The sequence below is a fragment of the Schistocerca americana genome, chromosome 3, assembly GCF_021461395.2.
Source record: "Schistocerca americana isolate TAMUIC-IGC-003095 chromosome 3, iqSchAmer2.1, whole genome shotgun sequence".
Classification (NCBI taxonomy): domain Eukaryota; kingdom Metazoa; phylum Arthropoda; class Insecta; order Orthoptera; family Acrididae; genus Schistocerca; species Schistocerca americana.
The window spans coordinates 526436997-526454176 of record NC_060121.1 but is presented as its reverse complement, the minus strand read 5'-3'; the positions used below and the strand labels follow the sequence as shown (position 1 = coordinate 526454176).

Here is a 17180-nt window from a genome sequence, read left to right as displayed (position 1 = left end):
TATTCCAGCTGTACACCTTTCTATCAAACAACAAATCAGTATTTTGGTCTCTTTGTCAACACTGTCCATGCTTTCCTCAGTCCTTTTTACTTGAGTTTTCTTCCTTCCATTTCACCTGCTAAGTTTACCCCATTATTTATCTCTTTTCTCTAGACCAATCAACTGCTTCTCCAGATCTGATTCCACATCTGTATCTACATACACACTGTGCAAGCCACTGTATCATTCATGGAGGAGGGTACCTTGTACCACAACTACTCATTTCATTTCCTGTTCCACTCACAAATAAGGAAAGAGAAAAATGGCTTTCTGTAAGCCTCTGTAAGAGCCCTAGTTTCTCTTCTCTTGTCTTCTTGGTTCTTATGTCAAATGTGCATTACCAGTAGTAGAATCATTCTGCAGACAGCTTCAAATGGCAGTCACTTAAATTATCTCAATAGTGTTCCATTGAAAGAATGTTATGTTTCTTCCAGAAATTCCCACTTGAGTTTATGAAGCAACTCCATAATACACGAATATTGAACAAACTTATCGGTAACAAATCTAGCAGCTCGCATCTGAATTGCTTCAATGTCTTCCTTTAATTCCTTCTAGACTGATACCATACCTTTTGTTACATGTCATTATGCACATTTGACAAGAAAATGAAAAAATGAGGAAATTACTTAACATAATGTTAATGAGACTGACTTAGCATTACTATATTATTATTATTTTAACATCATGATTATTATTATTATTCTAAAGTGTGTACTGCTCATGTGCAATGTGTAATGTTAACTCACTAAAATGTCTTGACAGGTGAAATAAATTCATGAATGAATGAATAATGGTATGAAAGTAAGCTGAGAATGTCAACTTTTTCATTGTAAATAATGATTTTTATAGACCTTCCAGCTATTAGAATTGCTCCACCCCAAAGAAAGTCGGTGGCATAATTTGGGACGATGAGAAGTTTGCAACTTTTCTTAATCACCTTAGAGACAGTGCAGGCCTTATTAGTGGCTTGCTTTTGGGCATTCTGGCTTATCACAAATACAAAACTGCCAAGACACTACTGCTACTTGTCATCAATGAGACTACTTTTAGCAATAACATGCCGTCTTCACTCTGGCATTGCCAGTGAATTCTAATTGACCCAATGTTTCTGCCTGGTTGTGCACTATTGATTGGCTCCTAAATCTGCCAGAGAACATTTAAACAGCTAACATATGAGGAGGCACTGCTGGAGTTTAAACTTTCACTTGTTGACAGAATGCAGGCACTATCACAACACTGTATTCTAATCAACAACTAACAGCACTATGCTGCAGTTGACACCCAGTACATCTTCACTGACACCAATTTCGCAAAACCCCAGCTGAGCTGCCCCAACGTTCCATGCTGCCGCTGACTGCTGGATGACAGCTAGACCAACCCAAACCAGGACGTCCCCCCCCCTCTCCCCCTTTACCAGCCTGAGTGCCCTTCACAGCCTCGGCAGACAAAAGTCATGTACCACAACAGCTGAGGTTATCACCCTCCCATCTGGCCACTGACCTGACTTTGTGTATAAATAAAAGCCGTGCCAACCGAGTGCTTCCATGCCCAACACACAATAATACTACTGCTGATTTCATACTAGATTTGGGCAGGATGTACAGAGCTACAGGCAACCCTGTGCCGACACAAACTAATACAGCAACCTGACATAGGTGCATTGGGCCACTGTCCATAAACAAGATGCCTCTGCACACCACAACAAAACAGCACTAATCATTTTTTCAACAGGCATGTGGCTCCTGACTATTTGTCCATGACAGAAGCCTGCACACATATTCCCTCCTCAATACTGAGGCCAATGTGACCACTCTATCACCTACTCTCACGCCTGCTACACTGTCTCTGTCACCACTGCAACGGCATGCAACCAATGACACTGTAACCACAGTTTCTGGAACTGCACACATCACACTCAATCTTGGCACAGATAAGCAAATACCTTGGACATTACCGATGGCAGAGACAGCTGAACCAGTGCAGGGAGCTGACTTCCTCAGGAACTACCAACTATTGTCAGATTTAAATAGTTCCCTCCTACTATGATGAGACAGCCAGTAATTGATCCATGGTGCGGTCAGTGATGCACTACTTGCTGGCACTACAACACCTTCAGTCATGCTGCCACCTCTCGACACCCCATTTGACCTGAAGCTACAAAGTGAAGCACTTTCCAACCAGCTACACTTAAAGAGCCAATTATGCATCATAACATCATGACAACAAGGTCACATGCCTCACCACCAATGAACAATTATGGCGACTTTTGTTTCATTGTTGTCACTGTAGAGTCTTGTACCAGGGGAAGCAAGGGAGATGATGTTTGGTGCTGGTATGCTCGTTATACAACACAACTGCACGCATATATTAACAGAGTTCTTTATTTGCCAGAACAGAAAGGTACTTATCTGTAAGCTAGTCCATGTATTGTGGTACAAGCTCTTCTGTAATAGTCCATGTTAGCCTCACTGTTGGTGAAACACAAGTCCCGCTATGAACACTATTCCAGTCACTATTTACTGAGACTGAGACTCTGACTCTCTCTGACTGTGTCTGCGACTGTAACTATGACTGACTGGGCCCTCTAGTCTGCAGCAGCTTTCTAATCACTGGCGGTCAAGATGGCGTTAGCAGCACATTGCTTGCGAGTCTGTCTTTAGCCTCTCTCCTGATAGGTGTGCTTGATTCAGCACCTTTTATTAATCTCCTTGAAACCTCTTTGCCGACCGCTGTGTTGGTGACAGCTTACACCAGCACAACCCCCCCCCCCTCCAAATGCCTCACCATTGTCATGTAGGGAGGCTGCAAACAACAACTAGGAGGGAGGCAGGATGTCGGATGTAGAGATGAGCCAGGAACCATGACTGTGAAGGACGGCGTACTCCTGACCATAACCCACCATCTGACTTGCGAGGCAACAGGAACATGCTCCAGAAAACTGCCTCCAGGGCATGTCCAGGCTGAGGGCATGTCCTGGGGTGATGATGGCTAAGGCAATGGTCATGGCAGGTCCAGGTCCATTGGGTCAGTGAGTGGGGACAGTGGGGGCGAGGGCACATCACCCATCCGCTACTCGTTGGGTGCCCTGGTGGCACCAGTGGGCAGCTGCGAAGGCCACGTGGTCCTGTGAGGCTGTGAATCTGGGGGAAGAATAGCAGTAGAATCATGAAGCAAATGACATGCACAAATTTGGCTCTGGTGGCCGTGCTGCAAACCATTGAGACCTGCAATTAAGTACATAAAAGAGCCATTGCATTCCTGGGTCATGCCTCTTTTCCATCGTCCATGGTGGCCATTAACCTTGAAAAGAACAAGATCTTGTGGTGCAAAGTGGTACTTGCAGAGCGTTGGCAGCGCTGGACACTGTGACAGGTGTAACAAGTGTAGCAGCATCCGATGACGATGGCCATGCAGAAGTTCTGCCAGTGATGGTCCGTCTCGTGGGTGCGAGTGATAAGAGGTGAGAAAAAGTTCCAGCGCCTTTTCCTGGGTGTGGGTGGTGTGAAGCTTGGCCATCTGTTGTTTGATAGTGAGTATGGAGTGATCTGCTTCTCCGTTGGATTGCAGGTGAAATGGAGCACTTGTTAGATGACAAATGCCATTGTGTTCACAAAGCTGTTCAAAGTCGCATGAAGTGAACTGTGGTCCATCGTCTGACACAAGTACTTCTGGCAGACGTTCGATGCAAAATATGGGGGACAACACTTGAATGGTGCTACATGATATTCAGTTCAATGGTACTGCAAATGGAAACTTGCTAAAAGAGTCTACCACTATGAACCAACAAGAGGTCCAAAATGCAATATCAATGTGCACTCGTTGCCATGGCGATTGCATCTTGTGCCAAGTTGAGAATGTTTGTGGGGGGAGCGGATTGGTTCTCCACATATGCGTAATACTGTGCCGTCATCTGTTCGGTGTGGGTGTCCATGCCCTGCCAAGTAAGTACAGTGCCATCAGGCTAGCTGTTTAGTGTGAAGAATTCGCCAATGTCCTTGGTGGAGCAATCACAACACATCCTTTTGTAACACTTTGGGAAAAAGCACATGCAATTGTCCACTGTGATTTTGAACTAGAATCACACCTTGTTGTATCAAATGGTTATGCTGACATGCAAAATATCAGTGCACAGCTCAGTTCTGGACATTGTTCAATGGATGAGGCCAAGACTTGTGAACGTAATGCAACAAAATCGTGATATTTGGGTCTGCTTCTGGTCCTGTGTTATTTTTCTGTAGTGTGAGGGAAGAGATTCCAGCAATTCAGAGTCCAACAACAATATGGAAATTGTGAGAGCACCTTGATGCAAAACACTTTGTTATTTGTTTACTTATTTATTCCCCAAACTAGTTTTGGTGACAAATCTCACTATCATCAGTGGGTTCTTTAAATCTTATTTATTGTATGTTATGGCATCAAGGGAAACTCACAACTCCCATATTATTGTTTTTTTTTTTAATGCAAACACAGAACAAATGGAAGAGTTCAAAGATAAATTCAGAGTCCTGTGCATTGATTTGGCAACAAGATGTGGCAGATGCATCAAAATCAGAGTCTGGGCCAGTAGGGCTTCTGCATTGCTATGCTTTGCTGTGGGTCTGTACACAGTTTCATACTGATACTGCGAAAGCACCAAAGCCCGATGTTGCAATTTTTGAGCAGTTCATATTGGAACCAGTTTTGATGGATGAAATAAGGACTGCAAAGGCTTGTGATCTGTCACTAAAAAGAACTTGTGATCATACAAATAGTAATTGCATTTTTTCACACCATACACAACAGTGAGAGCCTCTTTTTCTATTTGATAGTAATTGCACTGAGCTTGAGTTAACAACTTTGAGGCAAAAGCAATAAGTATGTCTTGCACACCAATCCTGTGTGAAAGCAAAGCACTCACCACAAAGGAAGAAGCATCAACTTGCAAAACTACTTGCTTGACAGGGTCAAAATGCACTAAACACCTGTCACTAAGCAAGGTGTTTCTGAGTTTCTGACATGCATCTTGACAGTCTTTAGTCCACACAAAAGGTATATTTTTGCAATCAAAGCGATGCAGTGGACCATGATCTGAGCAGCTTTTGCCTAATACTGACTGCAGTTGAGACACATTGTGGGGAATAGGCAATTCAAGGATTGCAACCAAATGAGATCGGAGGTGGTGCACACCCTGACTGTTTATCACATGACCTAAGTATTGTAGTTCAGTTTGAAAAAAAGTCACACTTTTTGAGACGACACTTGCGTCCTGCTTCTGACAACAGTTGAAAAAGAGTATGCAAATTGGTAATGTGTTCCTCTCGTGTAAGACGACACTTGCGTCCTGCTTCTGACAACAGTTGAAAAAGAGTATGCAAATTGGTAATGTGTTCCTCTCGTGTAAGACCTGGGACAACAATGTCGTCAAGGTAATTTGAACAAAATGGCACTTTTGCAGTCAGCTGTTACAAGTATGAAAAATGGAGGGTGCAGCAGAGCTGCCAAAGGGCAAGCATAAATATTTGAACAGTTTTAAGTGTGTATTTATTATAAACATTTTCTGTGATTCTTCATCCAATCGAATTTGCAAGTAGGCATCATGCAAATCTATGTCCATGAGTTCCTCAGAGCAAGGTAATGGATAAGTATCAACACAAATGCAGTTGTGATCGGAAGGCTTAGGCAACAAGACGAGAGGACGTGCTCACTGACTAGCTTGAATGGGAGCAATTACACCATTATCTTGCAATTCTTTCAATTCACTGGCTACTTTGTCTTTCAATGTAATGTGCTACAAAGTTATTAGTTTTTCCCATTCCTTCTGAAAATAGTTCAGGAAATTCTTTAAGCAAGCTAGCGACATTCTCTTTTGGTGCAAATGTAGAGACTGACAGCACATTGTTGTGGATGCTAAGGCCAAACAAATCAAAGATATCTTTACCAAAATATGTTCTCACTGTCTCTTGACATCAACACAGAAAAATTCACTGTCCTAGTATGAGATTTGTAAGTGGCAGGCAAACTACACTGTCCAAGCACAGGAATTTCCTGTCTGTTGTAAACAGTGAGATGCTTGCTAGATTTAGAAAGGCAAGGTGAGCCTAGCTGTTCATATGTGGCACAATTAAGCAACATTACTGATGCAATTGTAATGAGACAAATAGTTTGTTAGAACATCATTGCACAACACTAGGGTGAGAAGTAGGCACAACATTAATCTTACTTTTGTCAGACCCTGTTGTAGGTTTGGAAACCACAATGTTCACGGGCAAACCTGTGTTTTAAGGCGAGCTAAACATCTAGGGCAAGACTTCACTAAGTTCAAGTCTGTTTGCCTGTCTACACACTTATTGTTGTGGCTGCTCCGGGTGCTTGCAAGCAAGGAATGACTTGACCCAAAAAATTAGAGCCTGGTCAAACTTATCGGTCGCTATGGCACCCGAATCATATTACTCTAAGACTTGCAACACTTGAGCAAGTGATGGATCAGAATACTTTAGGATCTGTTCCTGTATTCTACTATCAGGGACACTGAATGTTATTGCATCCCTAATCTTTAAATCACTGTAAAAGTTGCCACAACTACACTTAAATTTACACTTCCAAGCCATGCCCATTAATTCTGAGTACCACTTATGCTTTGTCTTTTCCAGCTTTTTCTGCAAGCAAAAAAGCTAATATCTAGCTGCAGCTACTTGGAAGTGCTGGTCATAACATTGAGTTAATACAGCGGTTACTTAATCATAACTGAGTTCATCGGGAGACATGGTTGGGAATAGTTTTTGTATTAACCTGAACACTGGGTACCCCACACTCGAAAGAAAGTATTATAGCTTGACAATCCCTTGAACATGGTGAACTTGACAATGTGCTTGGAACTGTGTTAGGTATTTGAGCCATTCCTCTTCTGTGTTGTTAAATTGTCGAACGTTGGTATGGTGGTCGGCGGTATTTGTTGGGCTGGTCGGTCAGTCGGTTGTTGTTGTGCAGCCGACTCAGTTTGTGCAGACATTAGTTGTTTTATTTCCATCAGCAAGGCAGCAATTTGTTGGTTCTGAAATTGAAAAGCTTGATTAGAGCCATCACATTGGCCATCTGCAGGTGAGGCACAGGGCCAGGGGGTGGGAGTGAAGTAGCCATGGTTTACACAAATACGTTATAGCAAAAATGCAAGCAAAGACACTGAAAAAAGAAATTTGATTAGTTCTGCAGCTCCCCTCCTGGTATACCCCTTCAAGAACACAACAAATTAGCAAAATGATCACCCCTGCAACTAAAACACAAGAGAAGCAATCAAAATCTTTGGCCAAATTGATTAACTTCAATATGCACAGAATTATACTCATTGCCACTGTAGAATCTTGTACCAGGGGAAGCAAGGGAGAGGGTGTTGTTTGATGGCCAGTATCCTTTCTCTACAAACACAGCTGCACCCTTGTATTAACAGGGTTCTTTATTTACCAGAACAGAAAGCTACTTATCTTTAAGCTAGTCCATGTGTTGTGGTACAAGCTCTTCCATAATAGTCCATGTTAGTCTCACTGCTGGTGAAGTAGAAGTCCCACTATGAACACTACTCCAGTCATTATTTACTGACTGAGACTGAGACTCTTGACTCTCTCTGACTGTGACTGACTGGGCCCTCTGGTCTGAAATGGCTTTCTAATCACTGATGGTCGAGGGAGTGTTAGCAGCACATTGCTTGCAGGTCTGTCTTTGGCCTCTCTCCTGATAGGCATGCTTGATTCAGTGCCTATTATAGATCTTCTTGCACCCTCTTTGTCGACCGGTGTGCTGGCAACAGCTTACACTATCACAGAGACAAATCATGGACACCACCACATCACTATATACAGGCCAATAGCATCTCAACAATCTTAATAATCTCGACACTGATCACTAGCATGCCGCTGCTACTACGGACACTTCTCAGGTTAGTGGAGTGACACAATCCCCACTCAAGTGTGCTCCTGAGAGAATGCTGTGTGACATTAAAAGTGACAGTAAATCACATCACACCCCACTTCCTGGACTCACTCCATGGTCCCGCATTAGACCACATACAGTCTGCGACATGTGAGATGGTACAGTCCACCACATTACAACCACACCAGGACCTCTGCCCATCACTGCCCCCATCACCTAGTTCCCCACAAACTTTAAGGATAAATCTGTGGTGGACAAACTTTTGTGAGCTGACATAGTCAGGCCATTAGACAGTGCACGGGCCTCCCCAAACAAACTAGTTCTTAAAAAGTCCTTGGCGCATATGCGGTGACTACTGCTACCTCAGTGCTTGTACAATCATTGACAGGTACCCTATTCCAAATGCATTATTTTTCCCATGCCTTGGCTGGGGCAAAAACAGCATAGCTGCAAATTCCAATTGCGGACAAATGTATACCAAAACTATGATAATCATGCCATTCCTCTACATGCTGTACAGACTAAAAAATATGGCAACGATATGTCAAAGATTCTTTGATAATATACTGTTCAATTTGCCTTTTCGTTATGCCTATCTAGATGATGTTATAATCTTTTCACAAAACAAGCAATAACGTGATGACCATGTGCTTATCATCCTTGATAATCTGGCCTCTCACAGGATTGTAATATATGATGACAAGTGCCAACTTCAGCAACCTCACGCGGCCTGTATCGGGCATCATGTTGACATGTCTCGGATGCATCCTATTCCTGAGAAAACTGACCTGATCCAATCCCAACAACTACCAAGAACTGCATGGGTTTTCAGGGGTCATATGTTTCTACAGGAACCAATTGCCTCATTGTAAATGGCACCTCAAGAGGACACTGCAAATGCAGGAGCCTTTGACAAAATAAAAGAGTACCTGTTACACGCCATGACCCTCACCCACCCATCACCCAATGCATGTCCAATTATCGCATCTGATGCTAGCAGTCGTGAGATCAAGGCTGCTTTACAACAAGAGATTGGTGGAATCACTCAGCTGCTCATCATCACACAGCTGCCCACATCACTTCAGACAGATGACACTCCTTCACAGCCTCTCCTCATGCGCTCCACACCACAGGAGGGAAGGGAGAGGTTCTGTGGCGGCATAACATCTTTATCTCTGTAAATGAGGATTGCTGTCCCATGAGACATTAAGAGTTAGTATGCTCTGTACGTTCATGGTACTTACATGTGTTATGTGTACCGTATTTACTTGAATCTAAGCTGCACTTTTTTTCCGGTTTTTGTAGTCCAAAAGACCGCCTGCGGCTTAGAATCGAGTGCAAAGTAAGCGGAAGTTCTGAAAAATGTTGGTAGGTGCCGCCACAACTAACTTCTGCCGTCGAATATATGTAGCACTAAACAGGCTTGCTTTGCAGGCACAAAGATAAATACCGACGCCAAAACCTCTGCGTCAGTAAATAAATTTAAAAAAAGGTGGAAGAAGAGCTTATTTCTCCGCCCTGAGTTTCGACCACTGCATTTTCATACGTTATCCAACGAAGTAAATACAAATTCCGTATTGTTCATCTTCGAATGTAGCAGCATTTCAATGTACTGCGAAAATCCGACTGGCAAGACTGTTCAGGGTTTTTGTCAATATGGCCAACTCTACATTCTGAATTTTTTCCTACCTGTGAGAAGAGATGGTTGCTAATAGGAACTTTTATGAATTGTGAATCACATGCAGTATTCTCTTCACCATAAGAATAATACGAATATAAACATTTTGCGATGTATTCTTTCGTGTTTGCTGCTATCTCATTTAAATCCTGACTGCCTAATAAACTACGAAACTAGAGTGAGACAACAGCAAACGCGGAAGAATATACGTATCATGTCATGTTTATATTCGTATTATTCTTATGGCTAATAGTGATACAGTCAGAAATGAAGCACAGCAATTGACTCGATTTTTAAATCTAAGATGACTCTAATTACTGTGCAGAAGGTAATGTGATGTACTAAAGAGGCGTCTGCAAAGATTTTCAAACGGGGAAAAATTTTTGCTAAACTCTCGTGCAGAACATCTTCTATCATACGCAGTCTGTTATTTGGTTCTTGTTGATCATTATCAAAGAAAGCAGCAGTGTAAGTAACAACAAATAGCAGTCTCTTGCCTTGGTTTCCCTAATGAGACGATTCCTCTCTTTTCTTAAAAAAAAAAAATAAATAAATTTGAAAGCTGCGGTAGCGTGCAGAAAAGCAAGCCATGCCGCGAGCGGCAACAGGCCGTAAACACGCACTATCAGAATGCGGCAAACAGTACAGTAATGCATTTTCAGCTTAGAGTGACGTAATCACCTATAACAAAAAATGGCGCTTATCAGATCAAAGAAAAATAAGCAATCCATTCAAACCAGACGAAACACGTGAAAAAGGAAGGGTACCAGTATAAATATGGACGGAGCGCCTGACGCATAGCAATGGCTACCTGGTAAAGCTTAACTGCTAAGCTTACGACTCGAACCAAACTACTGTAGCTGTATCGTCATTCATTCGACCTAAATTGTGTCTCATATTAAAATGGACCAACTTTGTTTCGATTTGGAGGTGCGGCCTAAAACTTATCTCTCCTCTTGAATTTCGAGTCTCAAATTTCAGGTGCAGCTTAGATTCGGGAAAATTTTTTTTCTTTGATTTCGAGTCTCATTTTTCAGGTGCGGCTTAGATTCGAGTGCAGCTTAGATTCGAGTAAATACGGTATATGCTTACTACTAAATAGTGGAGAAATCATATCTCTACATTGTTTCACTATTCTGCTAACACACTGCCTGTACCCCATTTCCCACAGCAGTTTCCACATCAAAACAGATTTAATAGTGTGCTGGAACTTATGTCATGCCTCAGTTACATGATTCATAACATTTGGAACACATTCTCACACTTTCACAATAAACTCAGCCAGTTTGGGAGGGGAGAGGATAACTGGTGGTGACAGGAAGGGCATTCAGCCACCCTCTATCACTAACATACATGAAGCTGAAAAAAACATGCCAAAGCTATGAAGTTACAAGAAAAGGCCAATCAGAAGAAGGAGGAGGAGGAGGAGAAGACTTATCAGTACACATTTGCAAACAGTCCTGCTTCTTTCTTGAAACCGAATCAATGTTCACCATCTTCTGCTGGGTTTTGGAATACTGCATTTTTTACTAGAATATGATTTCAGTTTTAATACTGGGAGACCACATAGTAACAGAAACATAAAATATTTATGTTACATACTATGCTGTGAAAAGTGGAATATGGTAGCAACACTTCAACCGTTCTGGCAAAGAAATTTAATCTTATATGAAATTATTGTGCCAGTACTCAATTTTGGCACACTTTTATTTGTTGCCTCCAGACCATGTTTATTCAGTTTCAATGCATATGTCTTCTCTGAAATTCATTCATTTTTTCTTGTAAATGTGCAGGGAAAGAATGGAACCAAAAGACCAATTATATATCCATTTTTCTTCATTCTTAGAGAATATATTCATTCAGAATGAAAATTCAGAAATAATTCAAGTGACTAGATTCAATTTCATGCCTGATGTAAACAATCTTCGTGCTGTTTACTTTGTACAAACAGATAACTACCTCTGCTGCTAATCTTTTATGATTGAACTTTATTTTGCTGCATTTAACTAATAATAGAGGAAGAACGGAAACAGATATTAACAATTTATTTATTTATTTATTTACAGCTCGAAACATGTATTTAACATGCATGGGAAATGTTATAATAATTACATTTAGATTATTGATACACAATGTATATAGATTACATGCTATTAAGTAAAAGATCATTGAAGTATATTTAACATAGCATTCCTGAGGTCAAATCATGTCAGCACCATACTGTATGGGCACTTCAATATATGCCACTTTTTAAACTCATTTTTAAAAATTTTACCAGAGAGCTGTTTCAGGTTGTTTGACAGAGAATTATAAAATATTGCTCCCTTAATGACTGGGGCATAATTTGTTAGATTCAATCTTCTGCTCACCATATGAAAGTCCGATTTGTGTCTTGTATCGTAATCATGGATTTCCATATTCCTGTTTGTCACTTTTTTTGTCTTTTTTCACTAATAATATTGATTGAAACATATATGCTGTGTAGATAGTCATAATATTAAAATTAGCAAATGGGTATTTGCATGAAGTTCTGGGTCTTACTTTTGCCATAGTTCTTATTACTCTTTTCTGCAATACAAATACCCTTCTTATATTGTATTGGCTACGCCCACCCCACAATACAATGCCATAAGATACCCAAAATACGCTATTTTTATTGCTTCAATATCTAGATATTGAACTAATCTCCTTAGTAAATACAGACTAGATGTTATTTTACCACAGACATGATCTATTTGCTGATTCCACGAAAGTCTGTCATCTATATATATCCCCAGAAATTTACATTCTGAACAGGTATTTTCGTGAATGTCCTCATTTACAACAGTATTTTTATTTGAGCCACTTGTCTTAAAATAAATTAAATTAGTTTTGTTAATATTGACCCTCAGGTTTTCTTTGGGCTTTTTCAACAAAATTCTGTACCATGGAATTTAGGCCATCATTACTACGTGCCCAGCAAACCCCAGAGGTGTCATCAGCATACATAGTAACACGATGACTGGAGTCTAATACTCCTGGGAAATCATTCACGTAGCAAATAAACAAGAAGGGGCCCGAGATAGAGCCTTGTGGCACACCAAAATTTATATTTCTTATCTTTGATATTCTTTTTTCGATTACCTCTCCATTATCATACACAACTTCTGTCCGTTGTTGTCTATCTTTAAGGTAAGATTCTATTAAAAGCAACAGTTTCCCACTGACACCATTACAAGCAAGTTTACTTAAAAGAGTGCCATGATGGACTCCGTCAAATGCTTTGGAAAGATCTAAAAACATTCCTGCTGTTTTGTAACCCTCATTTATGTTCTCCATTAGACAGTGTACAAACTGTACTGCTGCAGATATGGTGCTCCGACCACTTCTAAAGCCATGTTAGAAATCTCCTATTGAGTTATTCGTATTATAGTGCTCGATTAAGATTTCTAGCATTATTTTTTCAATTAATTTACCAAACACTGAGGTTAAGGCAACTGGTCAGTAGTTCTGTGGTTGCTTTCTTTCCCCTTTTTTATATAAAGGTTTAACTATAGCAAGTTTCAGTTTCTTCGGAAACACACCTCTACAAGTACACAATTTATTAGATTGACTAATGGCCTGGCTAACTCACCCTTGCATTTTTTCAGGAGAAAAGGAGAAAATTCATCCCATCCAGCTGATCTTTTATTTTTTAGGCTGTCAATTACCTGAGTTATGTCCTTGATGGTTACTGTAGGTAGCTTACAAAAGTCCCGTTCCTTTTCCATATCATATTTAAACTGCTCTTCTGTTTCATGCAAGTATCATTTTCAATAGCATCTATAAAGTAATCATTAAATATATTGCTAACTACATAAGGATCAGAAAAATTATCATTATGTATACTTAACTCTATATTAATGATATGAATTAATAGAGGGAAACATTCCACATGGGAAAAATATACCTAAAAACAAAGATGATGTGACTTACCAAACGAAAGCGCTGGCACGTCGATAGGCACACAAACAAACACAAACATACACACAAAATTCAAGCTTTTGCAACAAACTGTTGCCTCATCAGGAAAGGGAAAGACGAAAGGATGTGGGTTTTAAGGGAGAGGGTAAGGAGTCATTCCAATCCCGGGAGCGGAAAGACTTACCTTAGGGGGAAAAAAGGACAGGTATACACTCGCACAAACACTCATATCCATCCGCACATACACAGACACAAGCAGACACAATCAGAATTTCTGATCTGTTTGCTAATATGTTCTGCTTTCCTTCTCTTTACTTCCTTGCGATACTCATATTTATATTTTTTATAATCCTCTTTATATTAATCAATCACAATATAAGTCTGTGCTTAGGAGTCAATGAACATATTATTGGTGCACTTGCCAGTGAGCTCTTACAACAAAATTACATGCCATTTGCTAGACACATAGGGCAGAAAATAGTATATGATTCCTCTGTTTGATGATTATCCTGCAAAATATTGAGCCTGAATGTTATAACATTAAACTGGATTTCAAGAAACGAGCTGTGGAGAGGCAAATGTTAAAGAAAATGATAACACCTCCTTGTTGCACATATGGGAAAAATAATTTCCAACATGATGAATATGTAATAAATGAAATTAATGATAAATTATTGATAATTATTGAAAATATGAGTTCAGTGATTGTATTCTGCAAAACAGTTGCATTTATTCATACATATATATTAACAGTTTTTGAAATCCTACATGCATCTGTGCACTGCCTTTTTTAATGTCATTATGGTCATAATATGAAGCTGTCAATATTCATGGTTATGTATGATTTTGTAAATGTAACAGTAATCCCAAAATTTGTCATGACATTTCAGGTACTGCTCTTTCTAATAAACACTATGAATATAGATAACTAACGCCTCCTTTCCTTGCTATTAATACTCCAGGACCTTCACAGTTCATTTGAGACCCCCCCCCCTCTCTCTCTCTCTCTCTCTCTCTCTCTTTCATGCTATAAAAGTGATGACACATATTTCCTCATAAACTGCCTCAGTTTTACCATTCAGTGGCTTTCAATATAACAACTAGCACATGTAATATTGAGTTATATAGTGTATATAAGCATATTGATTATATTAATAAACTAATCATAGTTTGAATTTTTCAGCACATGACCTTGCAGGCAGTGAACAAGGTGGCTTCAGTGATCCATACGTTCGACTCAGTCTTGTGCCACCTGTAGACAACCGTAAAAGACAAACAGCCATACACCGTCATGATCCAAATCCATTTTTTAATCAGCATTTCAAATTCCCTGTATCACACCAGGATTTACAGGAAAAAACACTTGTATTGCAGGTAATATTTTCCATCAATTAATAATAATTTAGAGAAAAGCAATAATAGTTGTGCTAACATGAAACAAATAAGTAAACACAGTGATATTCATTGTGGATTACTGTTATTTAATAACGAACAGGAAGCAGAAAAAATAATGTACATTAGTTGATAATAGCAGCCAAAAACGCAAATATTTTGAAAGAGCTTACTTTTCTGCATAATTCATTCAATCAGTCATTGCGTTTCTTAGATTCCTTCACAAGCAGAACTTTCAGGAATATGAAACAATTCAGGATATACAAAAGTAAAAATGAAACTTCTGTTGAATCTGTTCATTTTAGTAACATTAATCTGTCACACACAGCTGTATACCATTTGCATTTATCTGCAATTCTGGCACTCCTGCAATATGGAGGTGAACTCAGAGAATGGTAGTGATATTATCTGCATGACTCATAAATCCAACTTTCGCAGGCACAAGCCTTGGAGCCATGGCCAACATGTCACATGATGATACCTGTTGGCCTTCTACTATAAATAAATACCTGTCATGATGATGGGTGTATCAAGCAGTTCATATTTTGTTACTAAGTAATATATCTCAAAAACTGTTTTAACCTAACTTTCTGAATGTGGGCTTTGCTTTCAGAACTTTATAGAGTGTTTGGTGGTGTGACTTTCATTCATTATGCTCATGTTACTTGCGGTCATAAAGTTCACGTTCTACTCATTTTTGGCTATTGACTTGGTGTCAGTCTCGCTTTCCACATCCATATTGTTAGTGGCAGTGTGACATGCCTAGTTGATATGAGGCTACAAAACTTAAGTGGCAAAGAGGAACTTAAACCATTGTACATGATGGATGCAAAGTTTATTGAATTGTAGCTGAAGCAGCTGATTCTTCAACGCCAATTGGAGGGTCCTAAGCCAGAGTGAACCAACTACAAATTTTGTCATTTTAGGTTAGCTATTGATAATGGTGCAGAAAATTATAAAGATTCATATGGCAATATGAACCAGTACTCTTGAGGGACACTGAGCAATTTTTTTTTATGTTGGCACTTCTGGAGTGTCTCAGATCTACATTTATCTCTGGTGCCAGAGTGAACTAAATCCAGTAACAAGATGGCAGAAGAAGTTGCATACAGGAGTTCAGAAGAGTCAAATGACAGTAATGTTGACATTGAGTGTGGTTCCAGTGATGAATATGTGCCATCCTCACGTCAATCAAGTAGTCAAGGCATGTTTTATACTTAAAACTGCACAAATTTGGCTAAGAATGGTGTACAACATTACTTCGTTGCATGCGATTATTGAAGGCTGCTGTCACATGCAAAAGTGAACTAACTACATGATGATGTGCTGTGCTACCATCTAGGGAGTAAACTGTGAACTACATAGTGGAATACTCACAACTACCGATAGGGACATTTCCTGATCGATTGTTACAGTTGCTGAACATCAAGAATGCCGTCAGCATTAGGAACACAGTTGGTACACTTTGGCAAATGAAATATATGCAAACGCATCATTTTGACTGCACATCTGTTGTCAACTTTTATTTAACTATTTTACTTGCTAAATTGTATTCGTAATTATGTAAGTGGAGAACATGTACACCATAGTTTTACATTAAGTAACATTTTATTTTTTTTCAGAATCCAAAGAACCAATTAGGGTGAAGCGCATCCAGGTAACTGGAAAAAGAATGTTTGGAAGACTCGCATAAACAGCGGAAACACATTTACATCATCAACAGGACAAACAGTAATGGGAAAAACGTTAAAGGACTACCGCTGTACATGTCTTCACAAATGTTATGAAAAAGTCTCGCTGCAGGATCGACAGTTATTTTTTGATATGTATTACAGTGATGGACGGTATGGAACACAAACAGCTTTGATTGGACGGTCTGTAAAGTCCTTCATTGTGAAGGACAGAAGATCAAATGCTGATGATCCCCTAAGAACATTTACTCGACATTACTTTATTCCTACCACACCAGGTGATGTGAAGGTTTGCAAAAATATGTTCCTAAACACATTGCAAAGATTCACAGAGCTCTTCTGAAAGTGAAGTCTGGTCAACTACAAGACAGAAGAGGAAAACATGAGCCGCATAATAAATTTCCTGTAGAAAGAATTTGTCACATCAGAGATCATATTAATTCATTTCCATGCTATAGGAGCCACTATTGTCGGAAGGATAGTCCTGATAGGAAGTATCTCTCCTGTCACCTCAATTTGAGCTTGATGTACAGGCT

General features: G+C 39.8%; 1 protein-coding gene across 1 annotated transcript in view; it reads left to right on the top strand.

The window, feature by feature from the left end:
- LOC124606191 (synaptotagmin-5) overlaps positions 1-17180 on the top strand; it is a 241677-nt gene that overhangs the window by 106862 nt on the left and 117635 nt on the right. Inside the window, exon 5 of the mRNA XM_047138159.1 lies at positions 14745-14935. Coding sequence (XP_046994115.1) covers positions 14745-14935 — 191 coding nt within the window. The remainder of the gene's footprint in view (positions 1-14744; positions 14936-17180) is intronic.